General features: G+C 41.6%; 1 protein-coding gene across 3 annotated transcripts; it reads left to right on the forward strand.

The window, feature by feature from the left end:
* The first annotated feature begins 579 nt into the window (after positions 1-579).
* Positions 580-22,679, forward strand: slc1a9 (solute carrier family 1 member 9). Of its 3 annotated transcripts, none has more exons than XM_086290054.1 (11): positions 580-724; positions 7,475-7,630; positions 8,467-8,619; positions 10,452-10,708; positions 12,485-12,590; positions 12,701-12,827; positions 14,728-14,961; positions 15,721-15,915; positions 19,114-19,248; positions 19,403-19,841; positions 20,453-22,679. In XM_086290054.1, exons 2-11 carry the CDS (start codon positions 7,480-7,482, stop codon positions 20,657-20,659), a joined length of 2,004 nt encoding a protein of 667 aa, XP_086146180.1. In that variant the 5' UTR covers positions 580-724; positions 7,475-7,479; the 3' UTR covers positions 20,660-22,679. The 3 variants fall into 3 exon arrangements, with proteins under 3 accessions (XP_086146180.1, XP_086146181.1, XP_086146179.1); XM_086290055.1 differs by lacking the exon at positions 580-724 and adding an exon at positions 5,417-5,752; XM_086290053.1 differs by lacking the exon at positions 580-724 and having other exon boundaries at positions 7,384-7,630.
* The last annotated feature ends 1,500 nt before the right edge of the window (positions 22,680-24,179 follow it).

Genomic DNA, 24,179 nt, shown 5'->3' on the forward strand with positions numbered 1-24,179 from the left:
CTCCAGTCTTTACGACGCAGCGCTCTGGAATGACAAACCTGAAACTTCTCATCGTCTTTATCACTTTATTTCTAACTCCGTGTATTGATAAAGTGTCACGGTTCATGGAAAAAGCCTGACCCTTGTATGTGCAGTATGTAGCAGCTCCACCCTTGAGCCCCCATGCACTTTGAGGCCTCACCGACTGACACTGATATCTGTCAATGTATGCCTCAGGGGGAAGCTGCTGAGCAGGTTTCTTCCATTCAGTGAAGAGTCATAGCACCCTCCTGTGGAAGGGAGGATAATGATGCCCCCCCCCCCAAACTCCCCAAACTCCTAACTTGCAGAATTTCCATAATCATTTTAAAGTTGTTTCTTGCATCTATCTTCCACCTTCCGTGTGATTGTTGTCACTGGTAATTCTCGCCTGTCCCGTGCATTCCCCAAAAGTGTAACCAAAGTGATATAAAAGAGGCTTGTGATAGACACAGTCATGAAGGCTGAGAGAAAGGAGGGAGGGGAGGAGATGGGAGTGAGGGTGAGATGCAGTGGGGTGAGGTGGGGGAGGAGAGGGGCTCAGAGCATCAAGCTGTTGTATTAATCTGCAAATTTCCTCAGATGACGCAAAGACTGTGACTTCGCCTCCCATCCCCTCTTCGTCTTCATCATCTCCACGTCCCTGCTCTGCGTGTCTCTCCCGATGCCTCGCTCTTGTCGGAAGGGAGACAGCGACAGACAGCAGGTAAGCTCGTCCGTCTCCTTGTTGTCATTTTTTTATATTCTCCTCTCCAATCATTCACGCCTCGCGCACATGCGCTAAATTTGTATCATTTGTGACTATTCAGTGTTTAATTCCAGACACATTAATGGTTTGTTTCATCTTTTTTTGTGCAAAGATTGTGAATGTTTTGGGCTTTTATTTCATTAAAGACATTGGCTTGGGTGATTTTTCAGTTTTTCAACATGTGGGCCCTGTCATGTTTTATCAGATGTGAGTAAGAGGAAGAAAGATCAGAGAGGGATCAGAGAGGGATCAAAGCTGGAATAAGAAGTTTCCAAAAAGGTCTGGTGGCCAAATAGCTTGCCATCACCAGTGTGTGAATGTGTGCGTGAATGGGTGGATGACTGGATATGTAAAGCGCTTTGGGGTCCTTAGGGACTAGTAAAGCGCTATATAAATACAGGCCATTTACCATTTACCAAATGAGAAGATGGATTTACTGTATGAAGGGAATGAGCTGTGTTAAATGTAGTCCTGCTGGAGGCGATAGAGAAATTGCGGTGACAGATCAAAAAAGGAAAAGACAGGAGAAGGAAGGAGAGCGAGAGGAGAAAAAGGGAGTTTATAAACTGCAGAGCTTTACTGGGGTGAAGAGAGCAGATGTGATAGACAGCCTGTGCTTAAGGAGTTCAAACAACAGATTAATGCACTCAGATTATCGTCCGTGAGAGAGGAGGGGAGGGGGTGCGTGTCTGTGTGTTGACATGTGTTCGCACACGCACATGCAGACAACACCACACACACAAGAACTCAAGTCTTTTCTCTCATTTTCACTCTACCTATTCTCACATCTTAGCAAAATAAAGCTGCCACATTTATTGTTTGTATCTTTTGAGACATTGGGATTTTCTTCTTGTTATTGTATATGTAACGCTGTCCAACAGATAGGCCTGAGACATAAAGTGTTAGTTGTTGATGTCAGCTTGTCACATCCTTGACTTCCTTTGAATTAACCTCAGGACACTTCTGAAATATTATCCAGAGCCTGCTCTTGACATGCCTAATTTCATTCTACTGGTGATCTTCAACTTGTGTGAACTGACAGGAAATGCAAGTGAGATATCTTTATGCACTAGAAGCCATTGGATTAGACAGCATTTATCAAATCCAAATTCGGTGCTGAATCTGATTATCTAGTATCAAAAGTTTCCTGTTATTCACTGTCAAACAGTCAAGAGGCAGCATCTAGACCCATGTGCGCTCACGTGTGTGTGTGTGTACAGACCTGATGTGGTCGACACTGACCTTCACTGACTGTAACCCCGCTGCTTTTGCGATCTGGTAAACTCATACACCAGGCATGTGTTTGAAGGCAGTTGTGCATATGTTGAAGGAGTTTGGCAGCGCTCTGCTTTGAAGTGCACGGACACTCGTGCTGTGTATCTGTCATCGCTGATATCTAGAATATGGGTGTCTGTAGGGAGAGAAGGCCGTTACGGCGTTTTTGCGGTGCAGCATGTGCGCGTTATCTCTTGTCTTTGAGTGTAACTGTTATTGTGCAGCTTTACAATTATGTGTTAGCAGCAGAAGCAGGCAATCTTATCCCACCACGGTTAATGTTTGAAAGCAGCAATCAAATGTGAATTACAGCTCAGTTCATGTTTTGCAAGGTAAAATTAGATCTTTGCAATACAAATGACCACCTGATGTTTTGTTAAATGACTTTCAAGGTTTTTAAGGCTCAAAATTGGCCTTTGGCAGATGGCCGAATCTGGTTCTGCCTCAAGTTTCTTACTATTAAAAGGGCAGCCTTCCTCGACAGCATTGCCAAGTGTTGTTCAAGGGAGTGTGTCTCATCTTTGAACCTTTCAACATAAAAGACTACAGTTGTTATAAACTGCTGTTATAACAAATTAAATTGTAGTCAATTGAAACAGTCTCAAAGTTTATATAGTTAAGACAATACTTAGATATATCTGTGCATTTTCCTATTTTTTCTGTCTGTTTAATGAACAAAAATGTATTTTATGCTCAAATAAATGTAACCCAACTTAAAAGAAAAATGCTGAGTGTATTTTTAATACAGTTCTGGTGATTTTCTGTCGTGGAACGCCATCATGGTCACAAACTCAAAGGAGAAAGAAGATTTGAAAAGGTCTTTGAAACTTTGAGCTAAAATGTATGTTTAGGAATGTTGAAAAGTAATCAGCAGTTTCCATTTATCCTGATGACCCAGAGGTGAAATGATGAGTTAATTATTTATGAGCTTAAAACAAATTTGAACCTTTATAGTCATTTTAAGTGAGAGACAGATTGTAAGATGATGTCATCTTCTCAAATCTGTGACTTTGCTGTTTTTTTCCATTTATGTAGCAGGAAGACTTCATGTTATTTGGTTGATTTTCTGTCAGACGATCATTGATTAATGCAAAAAACCCAAAAACATTCGCCAGCTACAACAGTACAACACATTCATTTTTGTGATATTGCATAATGGTGCTAACAGGATAACACACCCAGATCTTTTCATTTATTAGATATGCGATGGCAGTTGTGTGTTGTGTAGTTTATTGTGTTTGCTGCAGTGGCCATCCTCATCTCCCTCTGCTGAACAAGGGTGGTGGAGGGGCGGGATGGGGATTATATCTCGATCCGTTTGCAAGGCTCACACCAAACAATCAACCATTGGACATAATCCTCTGACACACCCGTACACACCCGGAGTTACACACACATACACACACATGCACGCACAGATGGTTCCTTAAAATAAAATACAGCGTATATTTGTAACATCCACACACAGAAAATCTTTACATGGATACACTATTTGAATGCGAATGTTTGTAAATTTGAATGCGAACCTTGATTGAAAGAACAAAATAATTATTGATGGGAATTTAGTCTGTGTAGAAAGCACCAGTGAATCAGGTGATTTAGCGGGAGACGCGTACCTTTGATCGGTTTACATGCCATCACACAGTGATCCCATCTGGATGCAGAAGTTCTCTTATAGTTCATGTTCGTTGCATTAAAAAGTTGAGCCTCTCCTACAGTTTATATATCAAAGTTGCGTAGAAGCGAAGGTGACATTCTCACATTTACTCACCTAAAAACCAAGAGAAGTTCACTTTACAACAATAGTTTGCGTGACTACAACAACTTTATCATGTCAAATGGCCAAATCGATTATTCACGGTCCTTTGTTGCTCACTTCAGATTTTAAAATGTACATTTTTGTTGTGTATATCTAGTGGCAGCCATGTTTGTATGCTGATTTTTAGAAGAAATCAAAAAGCTTGTACGCGGTGAACGTTAAGCTCGGAGAGTTAGAGCTGCATCTGTTTGATCTCTTGGATCAACGTCTGTGATCGAACGGTCGGATTATTTATGTGGAAGACTATGGGTGGAAATGAGGAGGGGGGTTGACGAGCCTGCGACAGAAACTGAGGTATTTCTCTCGAGCACCTTTTTATCTACAGCTGCTTGGGCTCATTTACAGTAATCAGAGCTCGCTCTTTGGGGAGATTAACTCATTCTGGCGTGGTGACCCGTCGCCCTGGAAGCCATGACGATTAAGAAGATGTGTCGTAAGTGCATGACCGCATGTGAAGACCGATTGTGATGGTTGTCACGCGCTGCACAGGTCATCATCACACATCAGATGGATGACCGCAGTGTTTACGCTGAGGGAACTCATGTTTATCCAGTCGCCATTACTCTGAAAGTCACTGTGGGAGGTTTTCTGTCTGGTGTCTGTATTTCGCAAAGAGGGCATGTAAACAGCAATGCTATCACTACTGTACCAGCAGGGTTTAGTGCTTCTTTTATTTTTTTATTTCTGCTCTGGCTTCACTCTTCCTTTACCGCTGTTTCAGCACTTATCACTAACATGTGTTTCCAGAGCTCTTGCAAAGATTTAAAGTTGTTCTCTCTTCAAAGGAATATGCGCCTGTGTCTGCAGCCTACCTGGCAGACTGGTAATACCTGTGTCATGTTGCTCTGAAATCCTGGATTACTGTAAGCTGGCTGACCAAACTGAATTCACTGACTTGAATTCTTGCATTTTATTCGTGATGTAACAGAAATTCCATGTGGTGCATGGCCTTTGCTCTGTATTCTGTTTAGGGCTTTTCAGGCAAGACTTTAGAAAGTTAAGGAGTCAAATTTAATCTTCCCACACTGTAAATGGTCTCAGTTTTCCTCTGTTGAAAAGCAGCAGGTCAGCCCAACAAGAGTTGCTTCCTAGAGGCCAGATACATTTTGTCTTGAGGCAGCGCTGACATTTCCTGGAGCAGGAAATCTCTCTGTTGGGGAAGGAAGACAGATTTGCAGCACCGCATCAGGTCCTTGAGGATGTCTTTGCAGCTTACACTCATCACTGCTGCTCTCATCTCAGGATACATGCTGTTGATTAGTTTTTTCAAGGTCTCTTATCAGGAAAGGAGAGGATGAGAGATATTGTTATTCTCATAGTATTAGTCTTTTTCACATTCAGCAGGATTTTTGGTTTTTCTTGTTGTCTGTTTAAAAAGTAAACTTTACTCTTTCATTTTCTTCGCAGTAGCCCCTTTTGTAGGCTGGTCACATCTCAGTTTGAAACTTTTACTTTTTTGGGCTCAATTTTTTCCGCCTACTGTGGTCATTTAAATCCACACAAGGAGCGGACAGTTGTCGTAAACACTGATGAAAAGGTGAGAGACGTCTTTCTCTTATTCTCATTCGCATACGCAAGCAAATTGCATGTGGTCAGCTGACATTACCAAACAATGTTCATGCTAAGAATGGCATAAGGATTGAAAAGAGGATTTGTGAAGACTATTAAGAGGAACACCCTCCCCTCCTCTCCTCGGTACTCCATTCACCGAGGATTATATCTCTGCAATTGAAACTTGGCTGGGCGTTCTCCGGCCCTGATACGCACCAGTTTGGGATAACTCTGGAAATCCAAATTGGTGCTTGGACTGGACACAGTCACATACTAGAAAGGGGCAGAGATATGGCCAGAGGGAGCAGGAGGTGAGAGCGTGGAAGTGAGCACATAAAGCAGTAGGTATCTTTTTACACATCCTCCCTTGTGTATTGTTCTTTTGGTTAATGTATACGACTGTATGCCATCTGCTCAAATTGATGGATTATAATGATGTCTGATTGCAGCTATCTCATTGAGTCAGACTCTCATTGAGTCAGACAGTTTGTAAATGTGACGCTCATACTTGTGACAGGGATTTGGCACGACCGCGCTGCTCTCCAGATGTGTTTATGTACAATTAATGTTGAGAGATGGTAGCGGTGGGGTCTCTGAAATTTTCTTGGTAGACTGGAAACGTGTCGTGTTATTGGACAGCAAACACATTCTTCCTCCATGACTCATTGTTTTGATGGAAATAACTCTGCTTTATATATGTATCTATATCTATATCTATAGATAGATAGATAGATAGATAGATAGATAGATAGATAGATAGATAGATAGATAGATAGATAGATAGATAGATAGATAGATAGATTTGAATTATTGTAGGTGTGATTTGGATTTATAGAGACAGCACACTTGGATTTCATTATTATCAAATTACTCTTTTCAGTAATGCTGTCCATGTGGTAATGCTGACATCATTCCTGCACTTCGGTCCAGGTTAAATATCTATTGGATGGATGCAGACATTCACAGTTTTTGAAGGACTCTGTTAATCCCTAGACTTTTCATTTAGCAGGCTCCTGACCGTGACAGCTTTCTATGAAGTAACTCAACAAGTATTTGATGTATTGCCATTAATTTTCACTCAGATATCAAATGGTGCCCAGAGCATTAATATTGACCCTCTGAGTTGTGAGTCATCATCTTTGACAACCCCTAACTCTGGCTGATTGGGACCCACACCCAATTTCACACCTTGGCTCAGGCGATTAGAGGATCATCAGGGGGTCCTTTTGTCCCTCTGTGGGGGGTTACTCCCACTAGGTTTATATCTGGGACTCTCCACCATTTGACCTTAGAACTGAAGAAGCTTCTCGGATGAGAGGTGAAACGTCTTCAAGTAACTTAAAGAAGTCCAGACGCTTTTCTTTGCAAGCTCCTTTGATTAGTTTGTACAGAATCTTTTCAGTTTAATAAATCCATCAGAAAAGATGGTGCACATTAAGCAAAGTTATAGATGAATTTGTCTTATCTTTCTGTTTTAAGAGAAATGTAGGTGATAAACATCAAAAACACCTGAACAAATGCTTTCACTGTACACAGGACTTCATTCAGAGCGTGTAACACATCCAGGGTTCACATCCTATTGCTTCTAGGGGGTCATTTTTTACCTCACTTTACCTCACTAATCAGCTAAATCTGTTCCTCTATCTTCTATCACCTCCATATTGTGCTGTATTTGGAGTCTGGCAGTTTCATCATTTTCCATTTAAAGGATGATGAACAGATTACATCTCTTGAGTTGTTTCTTCATGTCCTGTTTAGGCCTTGCCTGCTGTGTTTGGATTGCCTTCAGTTATGCACATTTACCTCCATTTAGAACCTAAACCAAATCCTCACAGGACATTCCTGTTGTGTGAGCCTTAGGTGCTTCTGGTTTTCACTAATCCCCTTTGAAAAATAGGCTCGACCACCCCCAGCGGTAAAGTGTGAAGCCTTGCTAGTCTACCCTTGCTATGTTAAACATTTATAGTCTAAGCTAATCAGCATTGCTATGAGATGCTGCAGTTTGCTTTCCAAAGCACGTCGTCATTCAGCACTAAAACCCACCTTTTCCACTGTCCTCACAGACAGGATGACAAACCAGCCGACAGCCAACCAGTCCAACGCAAACAAGGAGAAGGAGAAAGAAAACCAGCGAGATGACAACACAGAGATTGCGTATAAAGATGCTGGCCATTGTAGCCGCAACACACACAACCTGCTGCTGGGACTCACGGTTATGGGTACATATGAAAAGAAGCACTCAGGCGATGCCATGATGAGGGCACAAGTTGAAGAAATACTGGAGCAAAACAAGCCTTTGTTTTGCTTTTATGCACATAGTTTAACACTCCAAATTCCCACATGTTTTACTGAATGACTAGAATTACAACTGAGGTTAGTTTTATTGTTAAAAAAAAGAAAAGGACCAATTTATGCTGCAGCAAAAATTACCACACGCAAACCTTGATGTAAATACTCCGAGATCATTTTCCCATGAGATGTCTTAGGCTTGTTGTTGTCTTTGCTCTGCCACTGTAAACACTTTGGTATGTTTCTCCACAGCTGTGTGTTTTGTCAAAAAAAGCCTGCAGAGTCAAGGAGTGTGTTATTTTTGTCTGCAATTTGTCACATAGATTTAAACCTTGATATGAACTTGTTTACATTTCAGTAGATGGCTCTCATTAGTCAGCGATCTCTTGCATCTCCAACGTTAAACACAGTGTTAGGGGCCCTCACAAAAAAGGCTAATGAGTCCGCCGAAAGGTTATAAACTGAGGGTGATTTCTGACACGGTTAATATTACTACTGAGTTTTACATATTTGTGACATTTGGAACTCATTTTTTAAACCAATATTCATTAGATTTTTAAATGTGCACATAAGGTAGTGTTTAGGCATGCGTTTCGACTTGTCTGGAAACTAAAACAATAGCCTGTGCTATTATGGGACTTTTTGAGGCATGGAAACATAGTATGCCTTTTTAATGGTTTGGGAAATGAATGCAGACATGATTGGCTAAACAACTGCTGCACAAAAACAAAACTCTGTAATTAGCTTATTTTTTTCCGCTCCTCAGGCGTCGTCATGGGAGCCGTTTTTGGGATGATGCTGCGGTACATGCAGGTGACAGACAGCGCCGCCCTCACAATGGTTTCCTTTCCTGGAGAAATCCTTATGAGGATGCTGAAGATGCTCATCCTGCCTCTTATCATCTCCAGCCTTATCACAGGTGTGGCCATTATAGACAGCATCATGCTGGTTTTAATAAGTTAAAAAGTAACCAATACTGTGTTAACACTGTAACGGGTGATTGTCCAGTGTGTGCATAATTTAGGGCACACTCATTGTCCCCAGTGATTACTAACCAACTACAACCTCATACTCCTGAACTTTAACCATAATAAACTAAACTAAACATGTTAATATGTTAACTGTAGAAAAATTTTAATTCTGACATTAGTAGAACTAATGGACTATTGCATGTACATGTAGTCTACAGGACTACGTGTACTTATTAGTCAGAAGTTACCATATTTGGACAAAAGGGTGGATTTCTGTTATAAGCTAACTCAAGCAAATTAACTCTACCAAGTTTGGTTAGGAAGGTGCATCTAAGACTGTATGGGAGCGTCACACAAACATACACAATGTAGGTAAAAGTATTGAGCCACTCCTCTTATGGTGTGTTCCATCTGAAGCTGGAAATTGGAATTTCGTAGTTGGATTTTTCAACTGGAACATTCCCCTCAAGTCGGACTTCCAAATCAGAAAACAACCCCACCAACCTTGACTTGGTGGCAGCCCATGTAAATATTAACGAAACTGTAAAACTCGTACTCTGCCACTGCACTGCCACTGTTGTGTTGATAAATAGGTCACAAATACACAGTTAATAAAAATCTGCAATCTACAATAAGAAGTGCCCAGTTCTGCTTAAAATCCGCCGTAAAATCTCTCCTTAAAAGAGTCCCAGTTTTGAAGGTGGACCCTTTGGAAATTAATTGCAATCTCTTCAGCTAGACTCTATTTGTGAATATGCTGCATGTTTATAAGCACAAAAAAATAAAGAACCATTCCACTGCATTGCTAGTGATATATGAATGACTCTACCTTGCTAAGAAGCAAAAAGAAATCCAGTATTTCATAGCTTTTCTGACTTTGCCACTGGAACACAGTGAATTCAGGACTGATAGCTCCAGCATCCAGCCTCCAAGGCAAAAGCAATGCTGCATTAATTTTTGAATTCAAGTGTTTTCAGTCCCATCGTCACAGGTGTATAAAATCAAGGACCTACCCATGCAGTCTGCCTTTGCAAACACTTGTGAAAAAATCGGTTTTTCTAAAAAGCTCCCTGAATCTGCTTGTTCTCCTTAAACAAGATTCCACCTTTGCAACAAGTTGGTTTGTGAAATTTCTTGCATCGTAGATATTCCACAAGCATCTATAAGTGGTATTATTGCAAAGTGAAAACATTCAGTAATCACAGCAGCTCAGTCATGACGCCGCAGACCTATAAAGTAACAGAAACAGGGTCAACAAGTGCAAAAGTCTTAATATCTGCAGCGTTCCAAACCTCGTCCAGCATTAACATCAGCACAAAATCTGTATGCTGGGAGCTTCACGGTATGGGTTTCCATGGCTGAACAGCTCCTGCACGTGTTAAGGATTTAAGTAAGTAACATGCATTTTAAATGCTCGAATTAAGGAGGAAAACAGACGTATAATATCAGTTATGTATGCTCTAATATTTCTCTTGTAATTGGATAAAAATACTCCAGAAATCATCAAACTCACAACCAGTTTAGTGACTGAAATTAGAAAACCTAGCAGGTAGCTAGCCAGCTAGAGCCACCTGAGTTGATTCATGAATTAGCATGTGAAAAGCTAAAAACTAAAAAGCCAGCGGTTTATCCAAAAAACATGTATCAAACTTTAAACACTCTACAGGAAGTATTTGCACTTTAAAGTACTGGGAAACTCGAGCTTCGAGGTAAAGACGCTGTTATTGACTCTGTGGACTTGGACACACGTTGTTTTACATCTGTTGTCTGTCTCTTGTAGGGCTTGCTGGTCTAGACGCGCGCTCCAGTGGAAGGATGGGTAGCCGAGCCATGGTGTACTACATGTCCACCACTGTAATCGCTGCCGTCCTCGGGGTCATCCTGGTGTTGGGGATCCACCCAGGGAACCCTAAACTGAGGGGAGGCAACTCATCATCCACATCCACGAAAAACCAGGAAGTCAGCAGCCTGGACGCTTTCCTTGACCTGATTCGAAACCTCTTCCCAGAAAACCTGGTGCAAGCCTGCTTCCAGCAGGTACCCTCTACATTAACCATCTACTGCTTCATTATCTTGGCTCATCTTGAACCATAAGCTTTCACGCAAACTGAAAATGTTAATATAAACATAGCAAAGAAAGATTCTTGACTAATACGTTTCCTTTTAATAAAACGCGAGTGTTTCCCAGTATTGCTTTGCTGGGACTTTCAGCATCAAAGCTTTTGGTAAGGCTCTACATTCCTTATATGAAATTTGCATCATTCAGCTTTAAGGTGGTGATAATCAAACTACACTGAATAGAGAAAGAAATTGGTAAATAAATAATATCTGAAGTTTATTAAAATTGTATTTTTGTTTTTCAAGATAAATTTCCTCTTTAATTTGAATGAATGTTCACAGACATCGCTTCATGTGCTTCATGTTAATAGTTTACTAGAAAAACCATTGCAAACTACAGATTTAAGTTTCCAAAACAGCTACCACTTGGATCCTGAATTGTGATTGTTTTGTCAGCGATTGTCAACAATTATTATTGCTAATAATTATTATCCAAAGTGTATCATATTGGAAAGTCTTGCTTGTGCCCCAGGCCACATTTGAGGAGATGAACTTTTCTGGATAAGGGATTACTGAGCAGTTTGAGAGAATGAAGGACTCGGACAGAGTTCTTAAAAACTTATGGTTCTCCAGAGAGGTTAGCTGTTCTCCAAACTTCATACGTAACAATTTTTACATATGCTGTCTGGACTGATTCAAAGGCTTCATTTGGCTAGAAAGAGGCTAAGAGGCCACGCAACTCTTTGGACTGTTGGAGGAAGCCAGGGTACTCACGGGAGACCTCACGCAGGTGTGGGGAGAGTATGCAAACTCCACACAGAAAGATCACAGGAGTCAAAGCCAAACCCATCCCCAACAGGGGTGGGCAACTCATTTTCTAAAGGGGCAACATGAAAAACTGGGACTGGTGTGGATTGCTGCAGTAATACACTTATAAAATTAAATTAATATTAAACAGAAATGAGTTCAGATCATTGGTGCAGATCTCCACAACAGTTCTGGGACAGTTTGTTGCCCACCCAGGGCCCAGAGTGTGATAATCTAGTTTAAAACAAATACTAATATAGAGCTTATCAACTGAACCACTGAAAACATGTCTTACATACTAAAAGACGATAAATCAGTGCCATTGCAATTCATCAAGTCATTTATAAAATAGATCTAGGGTTGCTTTTTTCCATTCTTTGTAATGTATTGTGAGTTAGTGCTAATGGTGCCGTCGAAGAGGGACAATTCAGGAAGCGGCTTGTGTTTTTGTGATGCTGCAGTTGCCTTCTTCTGTCCAATCCTGTTTTTTCTGTCATGCGTGTTCGTCTGAATGATTAGAAGTAGTTGTCTGTGTTTGACTGGGCGATGGTCAGCCGTCCTGCAGCTACCGCTAATCTCTTTACAGCTGCAAAGCCACATACTTATTTAGTGCAGTAAGGCATCTGCTGGTGAACCGAGAGCTTTATTTCTGTCTGCATCTTTATTTTAAACTGCGTCTTTGTTCATATTCATCAGGAATTCAGTAAATTCATGTAAGTCACCGCTTTAGCAGCAGGGAATTGTCCTCCCCCTTTCAGCCTTTTCGTCTCCTTTTTCTTTCCCTTTGTTGTATTTATGTTTCTCTTTTGCCTTTTCTTTAAACAGAAATCAGAGCACGTCGTGCCGCTGCCAAAACTTTGTTTGTTCACACACAATGGGAGTTACAAAATCTAAGCACCCCAGCACAAACCACAGAATAATCTGAATGTCGCCCCGTGTTTCCTTCAGGTTCAGACGGTGCTGAAAAAGGTGCCGGTCGCAGCAGCAAACCAAACTGAGCCCATATTAGTGAACAGAAAAAAACTGGAATACAAATGGGGCATGAACGTCCTCGGTGAGTTGATAACAGAGTTCGTATTGCGAGACGCTTGCGTTTTCCAGGTCTCTTTTTGGTTATTTGTTCTCATTTTTCCACTTACTCGCTTGCTTTGTGTTTTCGTCAAGGTTTAATTGGCTTCTTCATCACCTTTGGGATCTGCATGGGCCGGATGGGCGAGCGTGGGAAGGTCATGTGTGACTTCTTCAACATCCTCAATGAAATTATCATGACGATGGTGTCCATGATCATGTGGTCGGTGTCTTGTATTCCTTCATTCGTATTTGTGTGTCTGTGTTTAAAAAGTGCGTGCCTCTGTTTTTCCTCTTGGTGGCCAACGTTTGACATTTTGGCGATACCACATACAACGGTCGGAGACAGTGATGGATAAGGCGAAGACTGTGTGCTTGAGGCAAATTGTGGGAACAAGCAGCAAGGTCAGATAGAAAAAACAAAAAACAAAGAGGAAGAGGGAGAAAGTGTGTCAGTGAAGGACACAGACAGATGGAAAGAGGGAGAGGGTTTCCCTGGGACATGCTGGAGTCTGTGGTATGCTGGGGAGTAGCAGGAGCCGGGGCCCGGAACGGCGTTGTGGGCTCCCAGGGGAGCCGTGGTGGAAGATCTCCAGAATGTAATGGATCCATCGATGACAGAGGAGCTACTTGATGGCAGAGCAGAAAGTAGATGCGGGCAGGAGGGACGTAAAAAGATGTGTGTGAGAGCAGTGCACGTCTTGAGGCTTCACAGAGCCCAGGCAAGTGGCGCAGAGAAAGTGTAGCGGTACTCGGAGCGGGGATGGGAAAGGAAAGGAGGAGTAGAGTAGGCGGTTGGACGAGAAACAGCAGGATGCTTGTCTCGCAGCTCCTCTAAGCCTCCTCTACATGTGCAGCTGGACACCAAAGGAACTGTATCATTGTCTGTATCACTCACTCAGTGTAAACAGATTACTCACGGGCTTATGGTGCGAGCCAAACACAGAATCCAGTGTATACAAAAAGCACGCATCATACAAGGGGCATATCTATCAAATCATATACATGGCATACCGCACCAAACAACTGTCACTGGATGCCAGCTGACCTGGGAGAATGCACCGTCTCATGATGGGACAAGGAGTCGCTTTAATTCAAGTGTCCCAATAACTGCAGTCTGTATTCATGAACAGGGACAACTGCTCTCCAGAGCTGGAAACCAGAGATCCAAGCATGTGTCCTGTCCCCTTGCAGAGAAACGTGCTTCTTTGACAGTGACTAAAGATTTATGAGGTGGCGAAAACGTTGGCCTGACATTAAAAAAAAGTAACAGGGTGGCTACAGCTCCTTAAATATTCTTAAAATATCTTAAATTCATATCAATTTAGAAAAGGCTTTGTAAAATTTATAGTCATGTCACCACATGGATTACTAGAACACAGTGCCACCATTTCTGCGGCATTGTTTATTGTTCTGCTATCCCTTTTAAATGTGTTTTACATGTGTAAATATAGTTAATGGCAACAGGACGCTTATAGGCTAATTATTGACTTATTTAATGGTTGTTGTGTCAGAAAACATCTTAAAATACTGAAATGTGATCCTGGCAGTAACATGCAGACATGGTGAGTTCACTGACAAACAGCTATGGTGGTAACCACCAATAACTCTTAGTGGTTGAAGCCAGTTCATAGAAATATTTAATAGGACAATAACACTGCATGTGAAACATTTTTTTTAATGTTTGGGACGGTGACAATGATTATGTTGTTTTCACATTAACACACACTTGTGTTCCTAAACAAAGCCATTTTTTGTCTTTTTATTTTTGTGTGAACTTTTGTGCTTGACTATATATATAAAGTTTGTATTTTTCATTACAGGTTTGATCTTAAATATTATTTTAAAGAATAGTAAAGTAGAAAGAGTAGGTAGCCTTCAAAAGACCTGTGGACACCTTGTCCTTTGTTGTAATTCATCCATAATTATTAGATTAAATTCAGTCAATCAAATCAAACAATTTCTGCCTTCAAATGGCTTTGTTGCTTATTGGACAGTTTAAAAAAGCAGAAAGAAATATTCATGTACATACACATATATAGTGTATACTAAATGGAGTTTAATGGAACATGAACCACAATCAGTCCCAATCAAATAATTTCTGCTGTGATGTCTTTGTCCAGGTACTCTCCTGTCGGCATTGCCTCTCTGATTGCGGGAAAGATCGCAGCTATCGGGGACCTGGAGGTGGTAGCCAGGCAGCTGGGCATGTACATGGTGACTGTCATTGTGGGTCTGATTATCCATGGGGGCTTGATCCTACCCGCTATATTCTTTGCAATCACCAGAAAAAGCCCCTTTGCTTTCTACTCTGGGATCTTCCAGGCATGGATCACAGCCTTGGGCACTGCTAGCAGGTATGACAGCTTGCAGGAAGTGCATATGTATGTTTGGAAGTCGTCTGTTTGGGCATGTGTTCACACATGTGTGTCACATATTTCTTTTACAACACGTATTGCTTGGACAGCTGTTGTAGTTACCGTGATTGATCGGCGTAGCCTGCTACTCGCTTTCAGCTATTTGGGTTAAATCTGAAAGGCCTGAAGGCAAAAATCTGTATTTATGCAGCTACACTGACAAATCAGGACAGCAGAGCCAAAGCGCAGGCTATCATAGACGAGTCCATGTCGGACAGATTCTGTGTTGTAAGTATCTAAGCCTTCGGATTAGTTGCCACCAGCCAAACTGGCCCCGCTGTATCCTGCCCGGCTTGGCTTGGCCCAGCCTGCCTGGGATTCAGCATTGCTGCTGAAACCAACTGTTATTTTGGCACATTACTGGGGCTTTAGTGAATATGGGTAATCCTATCAACGTTTTCTCTAATTATATTATGACCCGACCTCAGCGGGGCCGGGAATCAAATTCCTTTAATTCACATGTTGGAGGATTGAAACAGTGGCCTACCCCAGCTGTTAGGACGAGGCTGTCGGCCGACTCAAATTTCTCCTGCCTTTTTTAATTGTTGTCTCTTCCCTTCGCCCTCACCTCTGCACTTATGCCTTTCACCACCTGTCTGCCTATTTTATATCCCTCAGCAGACACTTTGCGCCTGCTCCGAGTACATCTGCACCTTTTTCCCCTCTAACTCGCCTTCTTGTGTGGCCTTCTTCTTTCAGCGCGGGGACATTGCCGGTCACCTTTCGCTGCCTTGAGGAAAATCTGAAGATTGATAAGCGTGTGACTCGCTTCGTACTTCCCATAGGTGCCACCATTAACATGGACGGCACTGCCTTGTACGAAGCCGTGGCCGCCATCTTTATTGCCCAAATGAATGACATCACCCTGGACTCTGGGCAGATCGTTACTGTCAGGTAAACCACATGGTGACTTGACTCTCATGACTCAGGTTTCATTATCAGAAAGCAGCACCGCTGAGGCGCCGCTGCTCTTTCTCCCACATCAACTATAAGCCTTTAATAGTTTCCTTACTTGGCTGCTTCTGAAGATGCCTTACAGCATCTTTGCCAGCCAGCTATTCGTTTCCAAAACCAAGAGCAAAAAACATTTATCTTCTACTTAACCTACTCAGATTCCAAGCACTGCTTTTTCTTCTATTTACATTTTTCATAAAAGAAACAGAACAAACCAAAGTGGTTTTAATATCTATACACTGGACCTTAACCAGTCCACACAGCGGTACAGTGGTTAGCAATGTAGTTGCACACAAGAAAGTTCTGGATCTGCACCTCGAGGTCAGCTGGGGCCTTCCCGTGTGGAGTTTGCATGTTTTCCCTGTGCCTGCGTGGGTTTTCTCCGAGTGCTCCAACTTCCTTCCACTGTGCAAAGGCTTGCATTTTAGGTTGATTGGTCTCTCAGAATGGGCTCAGGGTGTGGATATGAGCAAGAATGGTTGTCTTGTCTATCTGGTTTGCAGCGCTGTGATGAACCGATGACCTTTGCAGGAACCAACATCCCTCGCTCAGTGTCATCTGGGAGAAGCTTGAGCTACCCTGCAACGCTAGCTAGGCGTGCAGTTTATAAAGAGGATGGACTGACTTTTGTAGAAAGTATCCAGTATACAAACATTTGCATTGATTATTTCAACACACAGAATGTTTTAGTTACCAACAAAATCAGAAGTGACGCAACATGAGATGGCAATAAATAATAAAACTTTATTCATATATTCTGATTCTACATATACATTTAAATTTGTGCTGATATTGACGTGAAACGCTTCATAATGCTTAAGCATGGATGTTGGAGCACCTTTGAGGCCCTTGTGACAAGCTGTTTGTTGTCTTTTTGTTGTTGTTTACGCCATCAGCTGAGTAAACTAGGTGATAGAAGGTCATGTGTTTAGCCAGAGGAAAAAGCACCTGGCACAATTTACTCACATGCTGTGGCCAAAAGCAGGATGGGACAGGAAATTGTGGGGGTGTGAATGTAAACATAAACCGATGTGCACATTAGTGTAAGTAGCCTCCATCACGGTCTCTGTCACCTGATTGCACCAGAACAGGTTCCTTTTTTGTCCTGCTCTCTGTTATTTTTCCTAAGAAGGATATTAACAAACAATATTCCCTGAATGCCGTGTCAGCCCGTCCTGCTGTAAGGTTTTTGTGTCAAAGTTCATTCTGATTCAAATATTAGTAAAAAGGGAAAAATATCAATTATGTTCTGACTCATCCTGAAGTCTCTCGTCCTGCGTCAGACATAGATGAATGGAAAGTGACGTTTGACTTGACTGTATATAAAAGATGGACATGTTTTGGAACCAGAAGTGACTGCAGCTGGACAAGAGGAGCGCTAAGTTTCCAGCTAACACCTAAAGCTTGTTTAGCAATCTGCATCTGTAGCTTTTATGCCTGCACAAATACCAGCTGATTAGTGTTAGGCAACATTCAGATAAATTACAAATAATTTCACTCATCAAATGTCTCGGTGCATCTTTATCGAGAAACCAGCAACACAAACACATTGGAACTCGTTCATTCATTTTCTTTTCTGCATTTACAGAAGTGTACAGTCTGCATGCTTTAGTTCATTTTCAAACAACTTGCATCAAGTATGTTACGAGGTATAGAAATAAATATGGAAGGAAGTAAAGAAATATTCATCTCCCATTTCTGAGGTTTGAGCAGGAGATTGGATCCAGTCTGCTTGGATCAGATTCTGCTTGTTGTGGCCGCGGGTTACAAATAACGCTCAGCACTTTGAAGTTGTTTATTGTGTGTCTTTCATCAACGGCTGTTTACCACGAAATCGAATTTTAAGAAAATGCTGTATGGTTTTTGTGTGATGAAACTGAAATAAAATCCATATGTACTACATAAATCTGCCCCACTTAATCTCCCAGTCACAGCGTGGTGATAATTGGCACTGCAGTTTGTCAGACACAATTGAGAGAGTAACTAATAACAGATGAATAGCTTCATGCAGTAAATATCACAGTTTAGAGCTGAATCCGACTGGCTGGCCTGCAGGCCCCTGTGGTTACTGATAATTCTCTAATTGCAGACATGCAATGACAAGCAGCATTTTTCAGAGTCTTTAAAGTTTTACTTTAGGAAACATCTTTTGTTGTGGACAGAGGAACTGAGTCCTTTCTATCCTCATGTACTTTATACAAGCATTGCATTGATGAAATACACGTAAATGAGCTCACATAAATCCGAGACTTGTTGGTGTGTGATGTTGAGAAACAGAATACTGGACCACTCCATGTGTAAATCTTTGTGGGTGGAGACAGATTAGGGTTTTTGATTTTTTTATATGGTGATATTATAAACACGTAAAACTAAAACTCACCTCTCGCTACAATTTAAAGTCTTTAACTTTAAGCTAATTGTGCTTTTGGCTGCCATATGACTGACTAAACATGCTGAATCAGCAGTGAAAGCATGAATTGGTGAGTTCCAATATTAAATGTGGTTTCGGTTAAGCCTTTTCTGGTGTTTCAGTGGTTTTTAAGCACAATGGTCTGGTTTTACAGTTGGGTTTAATTATTTTTTCATATATTTTTTCCATCACACATCTCCTTTTGCATGTGGAATTAGTTCACTTTTGCATTTTTCAGTCTACCATTTTTGGCGAGTGTTCAGAAAACTATGAAAAAAGTAATGTCTGTTGCCAGCCCACATCACTCAGCGGATACAACTGCTATGTAATCAAAGAAAGGATATCTATTGGAAAAACTGATGGAGGCCATGCTATTTAATTTGCTTTAGCTTAGACCTGCATTACTAGGTAGTACTAGACACAGAATTTAAAGACACCCAGTGTGTCCTTTGATTTATGCAGATAGGAAAAAAAGGCAAAAAGAGGCCTAGGGCAGCACAGTAGTTACAGGGATGTCTGACACTTGACTCAAGCTGAACTATTAGGGAGTGATGAAAGGGTTGCACTTGATTGATTGACTGATTGGAAAAGGCCATATGTGCATAACTGTGAAAATGGGAAAAAGCCAGAATCGTCACTAAAATCACGATTTGATTATCTCTGCCTGCCTACAGCACATTACTGCAAGCATGATTTAAATATACCTTTTTCCCATCTCTTCTCTCCAGTATGACCGCCACACTGGCCAGTGTTGGAGCCGCCAGTATTCCTAGCGCTGGACTGGTAACCATGCTACTGATCCTGACAGCTGTCGGCCTGCCTACCCAGGACATCAGTCTGCTGATCGCTGTCGACTGGCTGCTGTGAGTCAGGTGTCTGATGAGCAGGCAATAACAAATCACTGCTCTGCAATCCATGTTAGGGTGCTATAATTAACGTATGCAAGAGGTTGTGAAAATGTTGGTATCACTAAGACGTCGTTTCACTCACTGACACTGATGCCATTTGTCCACTCAGTGACCGAATGCGTACCTCCATCAATGTCGTTGGCGACTCATTTGGTGCCGGGATTGTGGATCACTTGTCAAAGACGGAGCTCACCGAACTTGATGCAGCCGAAATGCAAACGCTCCCGCAAGAGGGGGAGCTCGATTTCGTCCCTCCGCCGCCAATCCTCACGGAGATGGACATGGTCGACCCTCTCAAACCGCCCGAGCTGCCTCCTCGTTCCCCTCGCCCACCCAAACAAAACCACCACAGTCACATACTCTCCCAATCCCACTACATCACTTACTCGCCATCCCGTTCTGTCCGGTCTCCGTCACCACGCTCCATCAGTTCTCCCTCTCCGCGTTCCGTCTGTTCCCACTCTTCCAGGCCTTTCCATACTCATTCCCCACGCCTCCTGCGCAGGACAGAGCCAGGATATTGTGTCCTGCCCAGCCATGACAATCAGGTACGTACTTTCTACCTTATACTTTAAAGACAGATGGCAGTTAGTACATACATTAGAAATCTAAATCTTCTTGTTATCCTTGTTATTTAGCATAGAGTTTGTTGAATATTACGAATATGTGTCTATAGTTTTGTAACTTGTAATTGACCAAATGTTTGATGTTTTAATGTTTTAATAGGGTCATTTTACCAGTTCAGTATAAATATACCAAAAGCTTAGCCTTGACACTACTCTAAAGGCTTTTTTTTTTCAATTCTTAGCTCTGTATGACATCACAGAAACCCCACTCACCTGCTGTTAAAACCCTCGGATGCATTAAGATAACTAAGGAGTATTTTGAACTGCAAATCATGTAAAGCTACTCTAATAGAGTATAAAAAACCAAAAATAAAACTACAGAGAAATTAATATAATATGCCCACTTTATCATGTATATTGAAAATGCATCAAAGATTTCTGGATGCAGATAAACACAAAGCCTTGAACCTAATAATATGACTATGATGACATCATCCTGGGAAAGACCTTTAACATTTAGCATGTTTAATTTAAGTATGTTGGTCAGTCAGTGCAGGCTGCATGATCTCATTTCAGTCTCTTCACACTCTCAGATTCCCACACTGCCGCGCTCCTACAGAGAGAGAGAGAGAGACCGAGAGAGAGAAAGAGACAGGGAGCGGGAGCGACTGAGGCGAGAGAGTGAAACTGAGGAGGAAGAGGAGAGGGAGAGGGTTCTGGGCGAAGTAAGCGACGGTGAGGAGAGCGATGACACTGCTTACGATCGAAGGCACACCATCCCGCCGTGCGACCTGCCGTGATCAGATTTCACCACCAGCGTGTTTCACAGTCGATTTGTTTCCACTTTTACGACAGGTTTTAACCACTTTCAGCTTCACTCTTCAGTGGAGGTACAGAGTGGGTTGCATTGCTAATTTTTCAATGCACGGATCTTAAAATGTCATGATGGCAATGCAGTGTAATATTCCCAAGAAGGCCCTTAAAAACCAGGCCTGAGACTTTTGCCCTGTGGTTGGATGCTGAAAGAGTTTCTTTTCCTCCTTATCTTATCTACTCCAGTCTTGATTTATAATTTTTCTTCTGAAATCCACCCAAACCTAAAATGTTCCCAAACGCATACACGTCCACGAATTCAACTGATGCCAGAGAATGTGAGTCTGCTCTTGATGAAAAAAGTCTGCTGGTGCTCTCACCAGCCTTGTAACGCACAAACAGGAATTCATTTTGCTCAGATTCCCTTTGCTTCCCTTTAAGGAAGTTTTAAAAAATTTACTTTTAAAAGAAAAGTTTGACATTTTGAGGACATTTGCAGTGAGGAAAAATGTATTCACAGTTAAAGACTAATATCATTAACTGTAAATATATGTAGAACTTCAGGTAGCTTTCAGTGGAAAACGGCTGGCCTGGTTCTCTTTCAAGGTCATAAAACATTTACTAGCACCTTTAAATCTCATTAATTAACAGGTGATGTCTTTTTCTAACAAGTTTAAAAGCTGAATTTAAAATGTGCACTTTTGCTGGATGTTAAATTTTTCACTAGAGTGACAGTTTGATCCTTTCAAAGTCTTGCATTGCAGGTGGTCACCAGTACTGGTGGATTTACTTCACTTTGGAGATAGCCAGGATAGCTGATTCCTACTAGTGTTTTGGCTGAGAAAACTAGCAGGTAAACTGTAGCTTTATAATTAGTATACTGATAGAAAGTACTCGTTTTAATTCTGCTTTATCGATATAGTTCCAAATCAGAACAGTAGTCAACTCAAGGTGCTTTGAGTTGACTACGTTTGAGACCCTATCGTATTTTGGAGTGAAAAACTCCAGAATCCAATGATCCCCTTTGAACAAGCAGCAGGTGACAGTGGGAAGGAAAAACTCTCTTCTGACAGGAAGAAATCTCCAGCAGTGCCAGACTCAGGGAGGAAAGCCATCTGCCGTGACTGGCTGGGAGGTTGGGGAAAAGGAAACAAAGGAGTAAAACGAGATGCTTATTGCAGTCTGAGCCTATTGCAACTTAACTAACGGATGCTCCAGGGTCACCTTGTCGGAAATGAAAGTAGAGTTTTTCACACGTGAACTGACTGCAGCTATGAAGCTTTTCTAGCTGTTACCAAATGTAAATGTGGAAATATAAAAATGCATCTCAGTCATTTCATTTATTAGTCTATAACTTGCCAGCATGAGAATACAGAAGGTATGTGGTTTCCTCCTGCATGCCCAGGCGCCACTCGAATTCAAACCAAAGTGAGAACCAGACTAAAGCAGATTTTTTTCCTGTTTTGTGCTACACGTGAAAACTCATCATGTGCGATGAGTTTGTGCGTGAAAGCCGCGAGACAAATAGATCTTCCTATTTAAGACAGCAAATATCTTTCAAAATGTTGAACTAGTCCTTTAAAAATGCCAACTGATACTTTACATCTGGCAGGCAGTATTTTTATACAGTTCTCTTTACATGTTTATCCTCAGTGCTCTTTTACCTTATTCCCTCTGACATCAGTCACTGTTGATGTTAATATTGTCTATATTATCTAGGGTTTGTATTTTCTTTGTTGTGGTCTGGTGTGTGAAATGATGAATTTTAGGCCAGAAGCTGTTTCAATTTTGTTGTTTGTTTAAATTTACTTGTTATTTTACTCTTACTTATTATTTAAATTTGTTAATTGCTGTAAAATATCATCTTCTGTCCCACTGAACTGCCTTTCATTTCAAATTGAGCTTCATGAACTGCCTCCCTACATCCTTGAGTCTCAATGCAGAGTCACAGGTCCAGATTGTGTGTATACTGTATGTAATAAAATCTTAGAGATTTATTTAAAGTAACTGCACTTCTCTTGTGTTTCCTCTGCTGCTAAAAGAACTTGTGCAATCTGTGGGAGGATTTGCAGTCAAAGGGGGACACGCGTCAGTGTTTGGTGACTAAAGACAGTGGAAAAATCCTGCAGACAAAGATATTACTGAGTGGAAAGATTGCAACACACACATAAGCAGAATGCACACATTACACACGAGGCTGTAATGAGACAAAGACAGAGATACCAACACACTTAATCCTCTCAGTGAAGAGTTAGAGATGGGCGAGGCAGGGGAGAGTGATGGATGGGAGAGGAATCGGTAGGCGGCAGATGGCCAGAAAGACGTCAATCCTTTTCATTCTTCCCAGACAGCATAAGGGCTTTGTGGGTGATTGCAAGCAAGGCTGACGTTAGCTCAGGGACACGTCAGAGAGGAAAGCTGAGCAGAAAGGTGAACCCCCCCCCAAAGAGCTTCTGCAAAAACTGAAAATCGAAAACTCTCGTTTAGGTTCGTTAAAATTCGAGTTTGTCTCGATCGACATTTGCGGCTGATGGAGTCCAAAGAAGAAAGCGCTAATCTGCCCTGTGGCATGAGAGAGCTGCCCCTTCAGCGCATGACGTGGGAATATCATGTCGCACCATCTGAAGGGAAACGAGGGTCAGGAATTTAATCACTGCAGCTATCACTGTTCAGAGCAGTTTGTGTGTGAGTGTTGGGGGTTTGGGGGGTCACGGGTCACAAGGAGCATCATCTGCTCCTTTCTATTATCTTCACTCCAGCTCTGTTTCAACATAACATCAGGACAAAAATTTAAGACACAGAAGCCATTTTCACAAACTAGACGAGAAAAACTCTTTTTGCAAAGAAATATATTTAAAGCAGTCAGTATTTAAAATTACAGGTGCTAAGAGGTATTCCTTATAGTATAAACAGAAATACAAAGAATTATATGATTACATTAATCAAAGTATGAATCTTGTAACTATTTTCATGGCTGAGTGCTCTGAGAAATAATGATCTGATATATCATCATGTGGCCTGAAAGTTTTCCAAAGCTCAAATTGAAGCCCACAGCATCATAGCCAATTTCTAAAAAGCTGCGTGTGAAAAAATTACAACATCTCTTTTAAATAAATACATAACAGAGACAGATTTTGTCTTGAACTCTAAACTAATTCCATCTTTCCCTCTTCACATTCTAAATTGTGTTTTTTTTGGTAGCGTAGTATAAAAATAAAAGATAATTTATGCTCTGAGTTCGAGATGGTTTACAAACGTGATGATTTCAAGGTGGAACACATTAATCTGAAGTCTTTCTGGCATATTCTAAATCAGACCCACAAGAAGCAGGAGTGAGCCTGGCAGCCTGGTTTGGTTTTAAAACTCAGTCTGACATCTAGAGGCTGGATCGCTCGGCACATCAGCCTGCAGCTCTGACTCAGAACATTTCTGAGATTTCACAATTTTATCAAAGAACCTGACTCACACTTTGTCCAGTACCATCGCCTCCTGTACACGTGCCTCGTG

Source organism: Aulonocara sp. 'chitande type north' Nkhata Bay, linkage group LG4 (genome assembly GCF_057382095.1).
Source record: "Aulonocara sp. 'chitande type north' Nkhata Bay isolate Kocher_YH1m ecotype deep benthic linkage group LG4, A_spYH_male_GT1.1, whole genome shotgun sequence".
Classification (NCBI taxonomy): Eukaryota; Metazoa; Chordata; class Actinopteri; order Cichliformes; family Cichlidae; genus Aulonocara; species Aulonocara sp. 'chitande type north' Nkhata Bay.